Source organism: Pleurodeles waltl, chromosome 7 (genome assembly GCF_031143425.1).
Source record: "Pleurodeles waltl isolate 20211129_DDA chromosome 7, aPleWal1.hap1.20221129, whole genome shotgun sequence".
Taxonomy (NCBI): Eukaryota; Metazoa; Chordata; class Amphibia; order Caudata; family Salamandridae; genus Pleurodeles; species Pleurodeles waltl.
This window is the reverse complement of record NC_090446.1, coordinates 452,982,204-452,997,365: the sequence shown is the minus strand read 5'-3', so window position 1 is coordinate 452,997,365 and position 15,162 is coordinate 452,982,204. Positions and strand designations below refer to the sequence as shown.

Sequence of the window (15,162 nt, the reverse complement as noted above, 5' to 3'; positions counted from 1 at the left end):
CCTGGGGGATGGAGTCCCAAACCAGGTCAGATCTCCAGGGCCCCCAAACTGCCAGCACCAGCGCGTCCCCCAGACATTTCTTTCTCAACAATTAACCATAAGCTAACTGATAACATTGCACAGTCTACCCCCGCCTCCCTATTCTTCTCCCCTGACCCAGGGTCAAGTTGCAGTTTCTCTGCTGTCCCTTCAGGTTAGTCTCTGGACTTCCGCCTACCACTCTCGCTTGTGCACGGCCTCCTGCACTTCCTTGTGGTACTTAGGGTAGTTTATCCTTCTTTGACCCCTCTGAAGTCTGTTGTTTAACCCCCTGATGGTATCGACTAGCACTTCTCTGAGTCGAACTGTCCCATATTTTCCCAAATTTCAGGGGGCATTCCATGCCCTCATACACCAATATTTCCAGTGTCCTACAGCTCTGCAATCCCTTCACCCAGTCTTGAATCCATGGCAGGTCCTCGCTTCTCAGCCTCCTCATGATTTCCCTCTTGCCCATCAGGAATCCCAGAAACTTCTTACATGATGTCACATCCAAGTCCCCACTCATGCCCCACCAGCACCATTGTCGCCTGCCCCTCTATTGGCGTGCCCACTGTGGCATCAAGCCTAGTCTGCACCCCATCCAGAACGGCTCTAAGAGTGGGCAGTCCCATATTGTGTTGATGGAGGACCCCTGGAGTCCACAGAATCAGAAGCACCAGTCATCTGCAGCCCTTCTTATTTTATGTAGTGATGTTCTAGTATAGTTTATCCTGTGTAGTATTTTGATTTAGATCAGGTGGAAGCATATCTGTATCATCACTCTTCTACGGAATTGTAGGGAGTTTCTCCAGTCATTGTTGTCTATGTTGCCTACATCTGTCTAACATCATGCCCTTAGTTTACTCAGGTCTTCCTGTGTGTTAGTCGTGAGTGTGCAGTATGTCAAGTAAATGCCTTTGGAGATCATTTGTCCATCCAGTAATCGCCGCTCGTACTTCTGGACATTGGGAAGTGCTATGCCCCCCATGCGCACTGTGCATGGAAAGTGCTATTCACGGTTGCCTGTCCATCCACAACAGTTATTGTAGATGCCTATTTATTGTCTGTAAGAAGGTGGGTAGTATTAGGTATGGGCTTCTTCTGTGGTGCGTACGTAAATCTGGGAAGTGCAATCATTTTAAATAAAGTAGTTACTCACACTCTTAAGGGGCATGGGAAAGTGCAATGGTGGTGCCCAGCTATCCATTGCTAACAGTAGGGGTTTGTCCCAGTTGATACTTAATCCAGGGAATTTCCTGAATACTTTGAATAACCCTCCCACTGTTGCCAGGGAGAGTTCTGGCTCTGCCAGGTAGCGCTAGATTTTATACGCGTACAGTGAAATGCACTCCTCCCTCATGGGTGTCTGTAGTAATCTTCACACTATGGGGGTCATTCTGACCCTGGCGGTCTTTGACCGCCAGGGCGGAGGACCGCGGGAGCACCGCCGACAGGCCGGCGGTGCTCCAATGGGGATTCCGACCGCGGCGGTAAAGCCGCGGTCGGACCGGCACCACTGGCGGGCTCCCGCCAGTGTACCGCGGCCCCATTGAATCCTCCACGGCGGCGCAGCTTGCTGCACCGCCGCGGGGATTCCGACCCCCCCTACCGCCATCCAGATCCCGGCGGTCCGACCGCCGGGATCCGGATGGCGGTAGGGGGGGTCGCGGGGCCCCTGGGGGCCCCTGCAGTGCCCATGCCACTGGCATGGGCATTGCAGGGGCCCCCGTAAGAGGGCCCCTACATGTATTTCACTGTCTGCTGCGCAGACAGTGAAATACGCGACGGGTGCAACTGCACCCGTCGCACAGCTTCCACTCCGCCGGCTCGATTCCGAGCCGGCTTCATCGTGGAAGCCTCTTTCCCGCTGGGCTGGCGGGCGGTCTGAAGGCGACCGCCCGCCAGCCCAGCGGGAAAGTCAGAATTACCGCGGCGGTCTTTCGACCGCGGAACGGTAATCTGACGGCGGGACTTTGGCGGGCGGCCTCCGCCGCCCGCCAAGGTCAGAATGAGGGCCTATGTTGCTTTGTAACTTCTTTATTTATAACAAGGACATATACAGCGCTGGATTACTGCAGCCAAGAACCAGTACAAAATGACTTACAACATTCTCTACAGTCCCCTACATACCTAGAACCTCAATACATTCGAGATTTGTCATGTTGGGCCTGATTCTAACTTTGGAGGACGGTGTTAAACCGTCCCAAAAGTGGCGGATATACCACCTACCGTATTACGAGTTCCATAGGATATAATGGACTCGTAATACGGTCGGTGGTATATCCGCCACTTTTGGGACGGTTTAACACCGTCCTCCAAAGTTAGAATCAGGCCCGTTGTATTCTACTACAAAATTCTAATACTTACTAATCACTACAGTGTCCATCTACCACCCCAAGTCTGAGCATCTACTCTCATCCATTCCACCAGTCCCTCCATTGTCAGCATGAATAGCATCAGCGACAGTGGGCATCACTGCCTGGTTTTCTTCCGTATCAGGAAATTTCATGATAGGACTCCATTGTTTTTATCCATAACAACAAGAAGCATTCATGACAACAAAATAGGTTGTACAACACTATTTTGCCTTGGGTCTAGTTACAGAGGGTGAATCCTTTTGAGCCAGAAGTAGTGAACCAAAAGTTTATGGCAGTTTTGAATTTGTGGCAAAGATAAGGATGATAAGTACCACAACATGTTTGTGCAGGAGGCTGACTCCCACAATGTGCAACTGCACCACTTTAGAGAAAGAATTATCAACCACCTACTGGGCACTGGTAGAGACAGAGAGAAATACAGGTGATAAACCAATAGCCCTACTTACCAAAGTCCTCCTGCCTTCTAGACTGGGGAAAATAAAAAGAGGTGTTTGTGCTAGGGCAGGAAGGGCACAGGCATCTACCGCTGTAAAGTGGAAGTGATCTTTGCGAAAAAGGGCAAAGCAAGGACCCACTAGTGTGTCAAAGTTAAAAAAAACCTGCTAGAGCCGTATAACTTGCAAACGTAGCCCCTGCACTAGAAGTGAATAAACATGAGTCATCACCATTTAAGACAACTCAGTCATTTGAAAAGTTCACTCAAGATGAATAGTAAAAAACATGGTTTACCGAACAGCCAAGTATCATCAAGGCAATTGGCAAGGGGTGGCTCTTCAACCCATTACAGAAGCAGTGCTGATGAGAGGAGGAGGATCAAGTCTGTGTGCTGAGGTTCATGGGGTTACACAACTGGCTACCCTGTGTTGATGGAGTGGGCTATAGTGTTGTACAGTATACCACTGTAATGTGGGGGCATACAGTGTAGCATCGTGTTGCATAGTCACATAGAGTGTTTTAGAGTCCTGCAAAGTGCAGTTTTATAGAATACCGTAGATTGTTGTAGAGTGGCGGATATTGGAGTGTCGTACAGTGGTGTACATTGGGCTAAACTGTCAAACAGTGTAGTCAAGTGGAGTGGCATAGAGTGGACTAAAGTGTTATATAGTGGAGTGGTATCTTGTATAGTACAGTGCTGTGGAGTATAGTACACTGTAGTGGCATAGCATACAGTGGAGTACAGTGTTATAGTGTGGAGTGGTGTGTCGTACAGTGGAGAGATATTTAATTTTGTAAGGTGTGCAAAACTGTCGTAGAATGGAGTACAGTGTAGTGGCATAGAGTGGAGCACAGTGGACTGAGGAGAGAAGACTATAGTGTGGTACAGTGTGCTAAAGTAGAGTGATATATACAGTTGTAGAATGCAGTGTCATATAGTACAGTAAAGTTGAGTAAAGTACAGGGGGCATACAGTGGAATTGTGTAGAGCAGAGTGTCAAAGAGTGGAGGGGTGTACAGTGGAGTAGCATAAACTGGAGTGGCATTAAGTGGAGTAACGTACAGTGGAGCTGAGCTTAGTGGAGTGTCAATGACTGGAATGGTGTACAGTGGAGTGGGTTAGAGTGGAATAGTATACAGTGGCATGGGGAGCAGCGGACTACTGTACAGTGGAATGTCTTAAGGTGGAACAACATAGAGTGGTGTGGCATACAGTGCAATGGCATAGAGTGGCATAGTATGGACCGGAGTGGTGTACAGTGTATTGCCATAAAGTGGAATAGCGTACATTGAAGTAGCATACAGTGGAGGGCCATACACTGTAGTGGCATACACTGGGGTTCAGTACAGTAGACTAGGATACAGTGAATTAGCATAGAGTGAATTGGCATAGAGTGGAGTTTCATATAGTGGAATAGCATAGAGTAGATTGGCATGGTGTTGAGTAGTGTACAGTAGAATATCATAAACTGAAGTGGCATACCATGGATTATCGTAGTGCAGTGGCATAGACTGGAGCCAGGTACAGTAGAATATCATAAAGTGGAGTAGCGTACAGGAGAGTGGCAGAGAGTGGAGTGGTGGGAAGTTGAGTGGGGTACAATGGAGAGGCATACAGTGGAATAGCGTATAGTGGAGTGGCGTACAGTGAAGTGGGGTAGAGTGGAGTGCCATAGAGTCGAGTAGCCTAGAGTTAAGTGGCCTAGAAGGTAGTTGCATTAAGTGGATTACTGTATAGTGGAATGGCACAGGGTGAAGTGGAGTACAGTGGAGTGGTATAGAGTGGCATAGCGTACAGTGGAGTGTTGTAGTGTAGTGGGATAGAGAGGAGTGGCATACAGCAGAATAGTGTACAGTGGAGTGTAATAGAGTGGAATGGTGTAGAGGGATAGATTAGAATAGAGTGGACTGGCGGACAGGGTAGTGGTATACAAAGGAATAGCATACAGTGGAATGGTATAGAGTGGATTGGCATACAATGTAGTGGCGTTCAGTGTGGTGGTGTACACTGGAGTGTCGTACACTGGAGCGGCATACTGTGGAATAGTGTACAGTTTAGTGGCATACTGTGGAATAGCGTAAAATGGAGTGGTGTAGAGTGGAGTGGCATAGAGTGGAGTGGTGCAGAGTGGACTGGCATAGGTTGGAGTGAGGTACAGAGTAGTGGCATATAGTTGAATAGCATAGAGTTCAGTGGCATAGAGTTCAGTATTGTATGGTGGAGTGGCATACAGCAGATTTACGTACACCAGAGTGGGATAGAATGGAGTGGCAGAAAGTGGAATAGCACAGAATGGAGTGGCATACACTGGAGTAGCGTTGAGTGTACTGGCATATAGTGGAATAGCGTAGGCTGGTGTGGCGCAGAGTGGAGTGGCATAGAGTGGAGTGTCGTAGATTGAATAACGTACAGCGGAGTGTTGTACAATGGAGCAGGCTAGAGTGTAGTGGCATAGACTGTAGCAACGTACAGTGTAATAGTGTAGTGATGAGTAGTGTAGGGAGGACTATCAGAGAGTAGAGTAACATAGAGTAGAGTAGCGTACAGTGGAGTGGTGGAGTGGAATAATGTTGATTTCACTGGTGTATAGTGTTGTGACGTGGAGCAAAGTGGCATATGGTGGAGTAGCGTAGAGTAGAATGGAGTAAAGTGGAGTGGCATACAAGGAATAGCGTAGAGTGTTGTAGAGTGATGTAGACTGGAGTGGCATAGTGTGGAGTGACGTAGAATGGAGCAGAGTACAGTGGATTGTCGTAGAGTGGAGTGGTGTATAGTGGACTGGTTTACAGTGGAGTGGCACACACTGGAATAGCGTACAGTGCAGTGGTGTACACTGATGTGGCGTACAGTGGTGTGGCATAGAGTACCATGGTGTAAAGTGTAGTGTGATAGAAGTGAGTTGTGTACAGTGGAATTGTGTACAGTGGAGTAGTGTAGACTAGTGTACCATAGAATGGAATGTCACAGAGTGTAATTGCGTACAGTGGAGTAGTGCGGAGTGGAGTAGAGTAAAGTGTAATGGCGTAGAGTGCAATGACGCAGAGAAGAGTGGCGTAGAGTGTAGTGGCGTGGAGTGGAGTGGTGTAGAGTGGACAGTGGTAATTGAAACAGAGGTAGGGCGAAAATGTGTGAACTGATGTAGATGTAATGTGTCCGGAATATCTAATATGAGGTGAAAGTGGTGATTTTTGGTAGTATGTGTGAATAGGATAAGTAGTGTTAAAGTTATAAGTTTTAGAAAGCTTAGTTATATATTGTTCTGTGGTATACTGTGGAAAGTGAATGGTATACCACGGTACCTATGATGAGAAGTTGGTATTTGATTGGCTCATGGCTGTTTTACCAAAAGTAAAAGTCAGCCATTAACATTTTTAGCACAGGTTGGTTGTGTTCTTCGTTACGCTGGGTTCTGGGTTCCAGTCTTAGATATAAGTAAGTAGTAGATTTTCTTGCTGTTCATCACCTATTGCCATTTATTAAAATGGTAATAGATAGAGAAATGTATTCATACATTTCTATGTATTTTTACAGCATTTAGGGAGAGCTGCACATTTAAAAAAAATGTTTTTAATTAACGTGGTAATTTGTAGGTATTACTGCGGTACTCCATAGACTTCTTTGTACATATTGAAATATCTTTTGAAGAGTTCTTTTAGCAACGAGGTTGAGGCTGCCCAGGTAGTATCATCTTACCTAGGTGGGGTAGGGTGGTCATATGATGAAGCATGACACCATAATGTGTGTGAGACCACCTAGTCCGTAAAGGGAACTCCCTCACACACCCATCTGCCACTCCTGACCCTCTATGTCCATGAAGGCAGCCACCTATCCGTCGAACCCTGAATAGGCTACAAGAGACCTATTCCCTATACCCTCCACACACTTTTTGTGTCTGCAATCATTAGCCAATCACATAATGACTCATCATCAGGGGCGGCTCCTCCATTAGGGCGGAGGAGCATCGGTCCCCCTCTGCCAGCAGCGGCAGCTGCAAACCCTTTAAAAGAAAACAATAATAAACTTTGTTTATTATCGTTTTCTTTTAATGGGACGGGGCACAGGGTGACGAACAGTGAAGGGGAGTGCACAGCACTCCCCCTCACTGCGCATGTATGTTTGGCCAGCCGTCTTGGGCCGGCCAAACACACATGCTCAGTGTGCTCTCTCCAGTTATAAGTTTTAGAAAGCTTAGTTATATATTGTTCTGTGGTATACTGTGGAAAGTGAATGGTATACCACGGTACCTATGATGAGAAGTTGGTATTTGATTGGCTCATGGCTGTTTTACCAAAAGTAAAAGTCAGCCATTAACATTTTTAGCACAGGTTGGTTGTGTTCTTCGTTACGCTGGGTTCTGGGTTCCAGTCTTAGATATAAGTAAGTTGTAGATTTTCTTGCTGTTCATCACCTATTGCCATTTATTAAAATGGTAATAGATAGAGAAATGTATTAATACATTTCTATGTATTTTTACAGCATTTAGGGAGAGCTGCACATTTAAAAAAAATGTTTTTAATTAACGTGGTAATTTGTAGGTATTACTGCGGTACTCCATAGACTTCTTTGTACATATTGAAATATCTTTTGAAGAGTTCTTTTAGCATCGAGGTTGAGGCTGCCCAGGTAGTATCATCTTACCTAGGTGGGGCAGGGTGGTCATATGATGAAGCATGACACCATAATGTGTGTGAGACCACCTAGTCCGTAAAGGGAACTCCCTCACACACCCATCTGCCACTCCTGACCCTCTATGTCCATGAAGGCAGCCGCCTATCCGTCGAACCCTGAATAGGCTACAAGAGACCTATTCCCTATACCCTCCACACACTTTTTGTGTCTGCAATCATTAGCCAATCACATAATGACTCATCATCAGGGGCGGCTCCTCCATTAGGGCGGAGGAGCATCGGTCCCCCTCTGCCAGCAGCGGCAGCTGCAAACCCTTTAAAAGAAAACAATAATAAACTTTGTTTATTATCGTTTTCTTTTAAAGGGACGGGGCACAGGGTGACGAACAGTGAAGGGGAGTGCACAGCACTCCCCCTCACTGCGCATGTATGTTTGGCCAGCCGTCTTGGGCCGGCCAAACACACATGCTCAGTGTGCTCTCTCCAGTTGGAGAGAGCCTGCCCAGGCTCCTAGTGTGCCTGGGAGCTGACGCTGCTCTGAGCAGGGTCAGGATTGGCTGCAGGGCAGGCTGGAAGCCTGTGCCTGCCTGCACCAGAGGAGTGATGACAGAGAAGGTAAGTATTTTTTAAAATATTTAATAAATTAAAATGTTACCCCCCGTGCCACCCAACCCCTTCCGCACCCCGCAAGCCACTCCTGCTAGTCATCGCTATGTACTGCAGTAATTTAGGGACATACAGGAAAAATTTCTGAAATTACAGTGACTACAGACGTCTCTCAGGTAAAATGCCTTATAACTTTCAAAATACTCACCTTACATAACTGTAGTACCTGAAAGGATAATCTGCACACCATAATGTGTATTACTGCCAAATTTCATTCAAATCTGTCCAGCTGTTTACTCACTATGCGTGAGTGCAAAGTCTTTAGGAAATTGATTTGTGCCCAAACACCTTTTGGGAACCCTCTTTGTACTTTGCACCCCCTTGACGAAACTTTGCAAACTCTGCCAATTTAGAAAGAGGAATGGGTATGCACATTTTCGTGGAGATTCATCAAATGGGTGCTACATTCCAATAAATTCATACTGCCACTCTGCAATATATACATACACACTTACACACACATTCACACACACCTTTGGGTTGAATCATTTTACCTTACCAAACTATACTGTCACTTTATCCTTTGGTAGCGTTGAACAGATGTTCACTGAATTTCTAGAGCATTTTAACATAAACGTAGGATATTTTTCTCACACCTAGCTATAACTACTTTACAGTAACCTAACAGTAATAATATTATAAATAGTGGTCATGCAGAAGGATAATGTATTTTCCTTGAAAATAAGTGAAGTAAATATTCCTAATTGAAATAAGACTCACCCAATCCTTGCATACCTCTTTCTTTCGATAAGAAGAGCAATGCATCCAATTTGTTTATAGATAAACTCTAAATAAAAGAAGAGACATATGCCTCAAAAACACCCTCATTTTACTCTGCAGGATGTAGTTTCAAAGCAAGGGGCACTGCTCAGGGTGTAATTGTGATTGATAAATAGACCGAGGCCAGCAGACATATTTAAATATTCAGTAAGAAATACATTCGGACTGCTGGATGATTCATATAATCCAAAAAAAATATGCAGTACTCTCTCTTGCAGTTACTCCAATGAATTTGCCTCTGATCCTGCGCCACCTTCTTATGGGCCTGTCTTGCTGAATTTTTAATCGTTTTGAGTATCATAAATGGGTGATTAATTTGTAAAAGAATATGGGGCAGATTTAAGAAAAAGTGCTGCTGCACCTAGTGCCCCCTAACACCATCATGTGTGGGCTGTATTTAAAATATGGCGCACCATGGCGGAGGGTAGAGGGCAATAATGTCATTTTTTTCTTTACGCTATTGATGTCCTATGCAGGAGTAGTGCCAACATTTTGGCGCTACTCCTGCAAAGTACATAGGGGCCCATTATCATTAATGGAAGCCCCCTTTTAATGCCTGTTCTGAGCAGACGTTAAAAGTGCTGGAAAATCTTTTAGATTTCCTTGCACCATTTGTATGCCGTCCCCTAATGAGGGAACGCCACCCTTGCATAAATTATGCCTGGTGTAGGTATACTGTGGCGCAAGGGTTTACAAAGTGGAGCAATGCATGGATTGCACCACTTTCTAAATATGGCGCAGGGAAATTGACACTTTAGCACCACCTTAGGGTAAAAAGTGACACTATGGCGGTGCTAAGGAGGCGCTAGGGGCTCTTAAATCTGCCCCTAAGTGTCCTTTTGCTCAGAAGCCCGCTGTTGGGGCTATCGAACATTGAGGTGCCCAATGCCAAGACTGTTTAGTCTTGATTCCAACTCATGCCTCTTTCATCCTCCACTAGACTGCACCTGTCCCTGTATCTCACTCATTCAGGGTCTTTTATCTCCCTCCTTTCTCTCATTATCAGTGTTTTCCCACCTTTCTCTTCCGCTGTCTTTCCCGTTTTGTCTTTTTTCCCCCTCTCTATTGCTCTGAATCAAAGTCTGATGAGGAAAAATCAGTGCCTCAAAAAAGAGTACCGGTGGCCCCAACCTGCAACCAGTAGTTCAAATTAAACACTGTATAATACTCAATGTTCTCTCACCTGCTCCCAAATTAGTGGATTGCAGTTTAAACTGCGCCACTTTAGTCATACATTAAGTTACCGCAAATATTAGTTATCGGAGAACTGAGAGCTGCCATGATTTACTTCAACATGCAAACTCTTGCAATAATACATTCAAATAAACTTTATATAAAGGTATAAAGAATCAGGTCAGAAAAATAACTTTCACCCACAAAAGACGGTAATGATGAAAAGATCGGCTCCCTGGCACTTGTCCCTAGGCACTTAGCTGCGCTGTTGGATCACGCCGGCTCCGGGGTCTATAGACACAGTCGGAAGGCGACCACATCACAATACTCTCACGGTGTGGCTGGCAGAAGCAGTCCACAACTGCTGAAAAAAATCATATCCTTCCCTGCTGTGGTCGTGTATGATGAAGAGCCAGTCCTGATTGTTACTTTCAACAGATTTTAAAGTGCACAGACAGTGCAAATTTAAAGTATCAGGAATGAGTCAACAGCATTAGAGTAACAGTATACAGTATTTGTTTCAGTTTTATCTGAACATGGAATAAGAAGGAGCGTGGCAGTGGGGGATTAAATTACGCAGCTGATTTAAAGTTCGAAGTACAGATTTTGCACAATAATGGCAGCAAAAGAAAATACTCTGTCGCCTCTGTAACCGTACTCCAGATTGAGGGCCTGATTTATAGTTTGGTGGCGAGGGTACTCTCTGGCAATGGCGACGACTACCTTTTCCTCCAAACTGAAGTTCTGTTTGCCTTATTTAGAGTCGGAGAGAATTCAAGCATGTCAGCAAGGAAGGCCACTCTGTCTCTGCCATTGACATACTTCTCAGATGGCCGGACTGAGTAGGGGTCGTTAGAGGTTTGACCATTTGTTCTCTCTCCCTATATGGAGTGGGCAGGAAAAGGCAAGTTTCTGCTTTCATACACTGCCATCCAAAAAGTGGCTGTAAGTGAAATTAAAAACATTTTAATGACTCCTGCGGCATGGAGGAAAACACCCATGATGAGGGGGCCATTGCTTTTTTTTATTTTCAAAATGAAAATCCAGCGTTTGCTGTCAGAGGAGTATGCCAGTACCGGAGAGGGAGTAGCCTCCATCACTACCATACTTAAGTTCTGTCTCTAAGGCCCATATTTATACTTTTTGACGCAAACCCAGTGCCGGCACTGGTTTGCGTCAAAATTTTTACTGCCGGCTAACGCCATTCCTACACGCCATGCGGGCACCTTATTTAAGGGATGACATTAGCCGGCACTGCGGACTGGTCAGAGTAAAAAAAAAAAATGACTCAAACCAGGCAGCACCGGCATAAGGGAAAATGGGGGTTGTGCGTCAAAAAATGGTGCAAGTCAGGTTTGAGGCAAAAATCACTTACCTCAACTTACCCGTACTTACCTGGGATGGGTCCCCCCATCCATGGGTGTCCCCCAGGGGTGGGTGAGGGTGGCAGGGGGTGTCCCTGGGGGCAGGGAAGAGCACCTCTGGACTCCTTACATGGTTAGAGACCATGGAAGGTAGCCCACAGGTCCCTTAACGCCTGCCCTGACCCAGGCCTTAAAGAACAGTGCACATCAGGCTGTGCGACGTTTTTTAAGGCCTGCCCCCTCCTGTGCGTCAAAATGACGTGGGAGTATAAATAAGGGGCACAGGCCTTAAAGTCATTTTTTGGGCGGGAACGCCTACCTTGCATGTCATTAACGCAAGGCAATTTCCCGCATCCAAAAAATTACGCACATGGAGGAATTTTGACGTCCGCGGGCTCTGGAGTCAAAGTTTAAATATGGTGCACGGTTTGCGCCGAATGTGCGTCAAAATTTTTGATGCACATTCGGCGCAAAGAGAGTATAAATATGCCCCAAATGAGGCTGGCAGAGGTCTAAATCAGGCCCTCAATTATTTAGCAAGAAAATGCAAGGCATGGGCCATTCTATGATGATATTTTACACTTTTGTTATTTAACACTCATTATCTCATCTCAGCAAATATTTTACCTCATTAGTGCCAGTTTAAACACAGAGTATACCAATCAGCAACTGATTGCTGACCAAGCTATCATTTACCCTTTGCAACAGGTCTGCAACGCCGTGGCACTTTGAGTGGTGTTTTCATGAAGTCTAAATAAGGGGCACAGGCCTTAAAGTCATTTTTTAGGCGGGAATGCCTACCTTGCATGTCATTAACGCAAGGCAGTTTCCCGCATCCAAAAAATGACGCACATGGAGGAATTTTGACGTCCGCGGGTCTCTGGCGTCAAAGTTTAAATATGGTGCACGGTTTGCGCCGTATGTGCGTCAAAATATTTGATGCACATTCGGCTCAAACAGATTATAAATATGCCCCAAATGAGGCTGGCAGAGGTCTAAATCAGGCCCTCAATTATTTAGCAAGAAAAAAATGCAAGGCATGGTCCATTCTATGATGATATTTTACGCTTTTGTTATTTAACACTCATTATCTCATCTCATCTCAGCAAATATTTTACCTCATTAGTGCTAGTTTAAACACAGAGTATACCAATCAGCAACTGATTGCTGACCAAGCGATCATTTACCCTTTGCAATAGGTCTGCAACGGCGTGGCACTTTGAGTGGTGTTTTTATGCAGTCCCTTTGATTAGTGTGAGGTAGAAACATTTTTTATCAAATCTGCAAATTATGTAGAAGAGGTGGACTATAATTACTAAAGGGCCCCCCCTTACCAGAGATCAGTTTACAAGAATGGGCAGTATGCAGGTACTGCACCCTGAAACGAAATGTAGCCTGCTATCTACTAAAATCCACACTAATGCGTTGAGGGAATGCGTGCTTTACCCTTGGGGAGACCACTTTATGTATTCCGTGTCCATTGGATCCACAAGCATGTCTCTGGGGCTGCCGGATTTGCAGTTTGGGGGTGTCTTAGGCTAGGATGCACTAAATTAGTCAAAAATGAAAACTACAAGGAATACTTTCAGTGACAAAGGAAATAATAGAGGTATGGGACAGCTGGTATACATAGCTTTTTCCAAACTGTAACATTTCATGTGGAAGAGAAAAAAGTCTCTTCTTAACAGAGACTCCATAAATGGCCCCATGTGAACAGTACTGCTGCCGACCATACATTTATGCCACCTGATAAAACCCTACAGAGAACATCATTCTTCTATACCATCACTACTGTCTTGGGTGCCCTATGAACAACTCTCTGGCCACTGCAGTAGGATTCATGGTTTGAAATGCTGCCATCCTCCTTCACCATCTTCATTCTTGACTTGAAATGCTCACACCCAGGGCCATGTTTATGGAAAAGTGACAGAGTGCAGCGCAGCAAGTCACCTTGCTGCGTTGCACTGTATCAAAGGGAAAGGGCAGGAATGCATGGTACTTAAAAGAATTCTGCACGATTTTGCCTTTTCCCCTGTGTTGGCACCCTTTTGGCAGCCTAGCGCCAATGCAGGCACCCTTGCATCATGGTACAAGGGTTCCGGTATTGCATGCATGATTGTTTTCATGCAGGAAGGGACACATCCCTGCACAAAAACAATCCTGAAAGGCATATTCCTCTTTGTATGGGTGCTGTAGAATGTGGCACTCAAAGAAAGAGGAAGTAACAAGGAGAAATAAAGATATTCCTCATTGTTATGCCTCCTCTGGGTAGGCATAGCATTTTGGCACATTCCCAGGTTAACAACTTCTTGTAAATCTGGGAATATGATGCGTCAAATTCCATGGGAGTGGTGTGGGCAAAACAACGCAACACCCATCGAATGCCTTCCAAGGTAGGATAATTCAACGCAGCGAGTTTTGCTGCATTGGGTTACTCCAGATTTATGAAGCCACACAAGGCCACCTTAAGGAGTTGTGTCGCTGTGGCACCTTATTATGTGGTGCAGGAGACATGCAACCAGGGTCGTAAATATGGCCACAGTTTCCTAATAGTCATAAGCAGGGACAGCTTGAGAGCAAGGCAGTCACATTAATGCCTAGTAGGAATGAGTTGACCATGGAAATCTCAGAAAAGGCCCAGTTGATACCAAACTTCCTAATGTTGACCACTTTCATAATATGTGGTCTCCATTTGCTTACAACTCTTTCTTCCTAATTCTTCAAGCTGTTCCATGTTCTGCTTTCCTATCCAATCCAGCCATGATAGTATTACTTTTGTTTCCTCAAATCTTTCTCCACATTAACACACAAGGCAACAGTCTAATAGACGCATGGAGAATGAGTCTACATTCTCTTAAATTATCCTTTACTTCATTCTACAAATCCAGCCATTGAATAAAGCCATTAAGATGCTGACCTGAACTGAACAGGTGACTAGCTTCAAGAGCTGATTTTAACTATGATGACGTAATGCTGCACAATTATGCTGAACGCACTTTACGCCTAGGAACTTCACATCTTCTGAGAAAAAAGACACAGCATTGTCCGTCACAGTTTGTTGTGGCAAGACCTCACAACTGAAAACCAAGCCAAGGACTCGACAACTTAATTAATGAATGGAAAATTTCACCACTTGTAACAATACTCCATAAGAACCCATGAGAAAAGTATCTTTCTACTAAGGATAATCAAATGTCGCAAAATAATTATAAAATATTTCAGGTTATATACTTCAATGTTGTATTATATATGATCAAGAAGGAGGCAGTTACTCCATTATAGAAACTCCACTAGTGGATCCACTATCAACTTCTTGTTTTCTTGCCCAGGACAGTGTTCTTATGTTCCATCTGTTACCATCCACCAGTCTAAGATGGAGAGTTTCACAGATGCATTTATCTGTGTAAGAGGAGCACTATCCCCAAAAGGAAGGGCACACCAGAAGAATATTGAGATACTTCCACAGGTGCACATTGCCCCCTGCTACCAATAGAGGCAGAGGCTGGTGACTAGTCTTACCTTACAGTTCTGTTCCCAGAAGGACTTGGGCACAAGCTGAAATGGTAGGTGGGTCTTAATGACACGAGGAGATGGTGCCTTTGCAACCGCATCCACACCTGAACGAGAGAGAGACAAAAAAATGTGTTATTCTCCAGTCACAAAATAAATGTTGAACTTTCTTCCCAAGAGAACCATCATCCCAGATCTCTGATATT

At 45.1% G+C, this 15,162-nt stretch overlaps 1 protein-coding gene across 2 annotated transcripts in view; it reads right to left on the bottom strand.

Annotated features, from left to right (window-relative positions):
* The window catches only part of LOC138304173 (sulfotransferase 1C1-like), a 283,807-nt gene that overhangs the window by 238,577 nt on the left and 30,068 nt on the right, over positions 1-15,162 (bottom strand). For both annotated transcript variants that reach the window (XR_011205515.1, XM_069244005.1), the window contains exon 4: positions 14,966-15,063. Coding sequence is in view for 1 of the 2 variants with exons in the window: in XM_069244005.1 (XP_069100106.1) it covers positions 14,966-15,063 (98 nt within the window). In the remaining variant the exon portion in view is untranslated. The remainder of the gene's footprint in view (positions 1-14,965; positions 15,064-15,162) is intronic.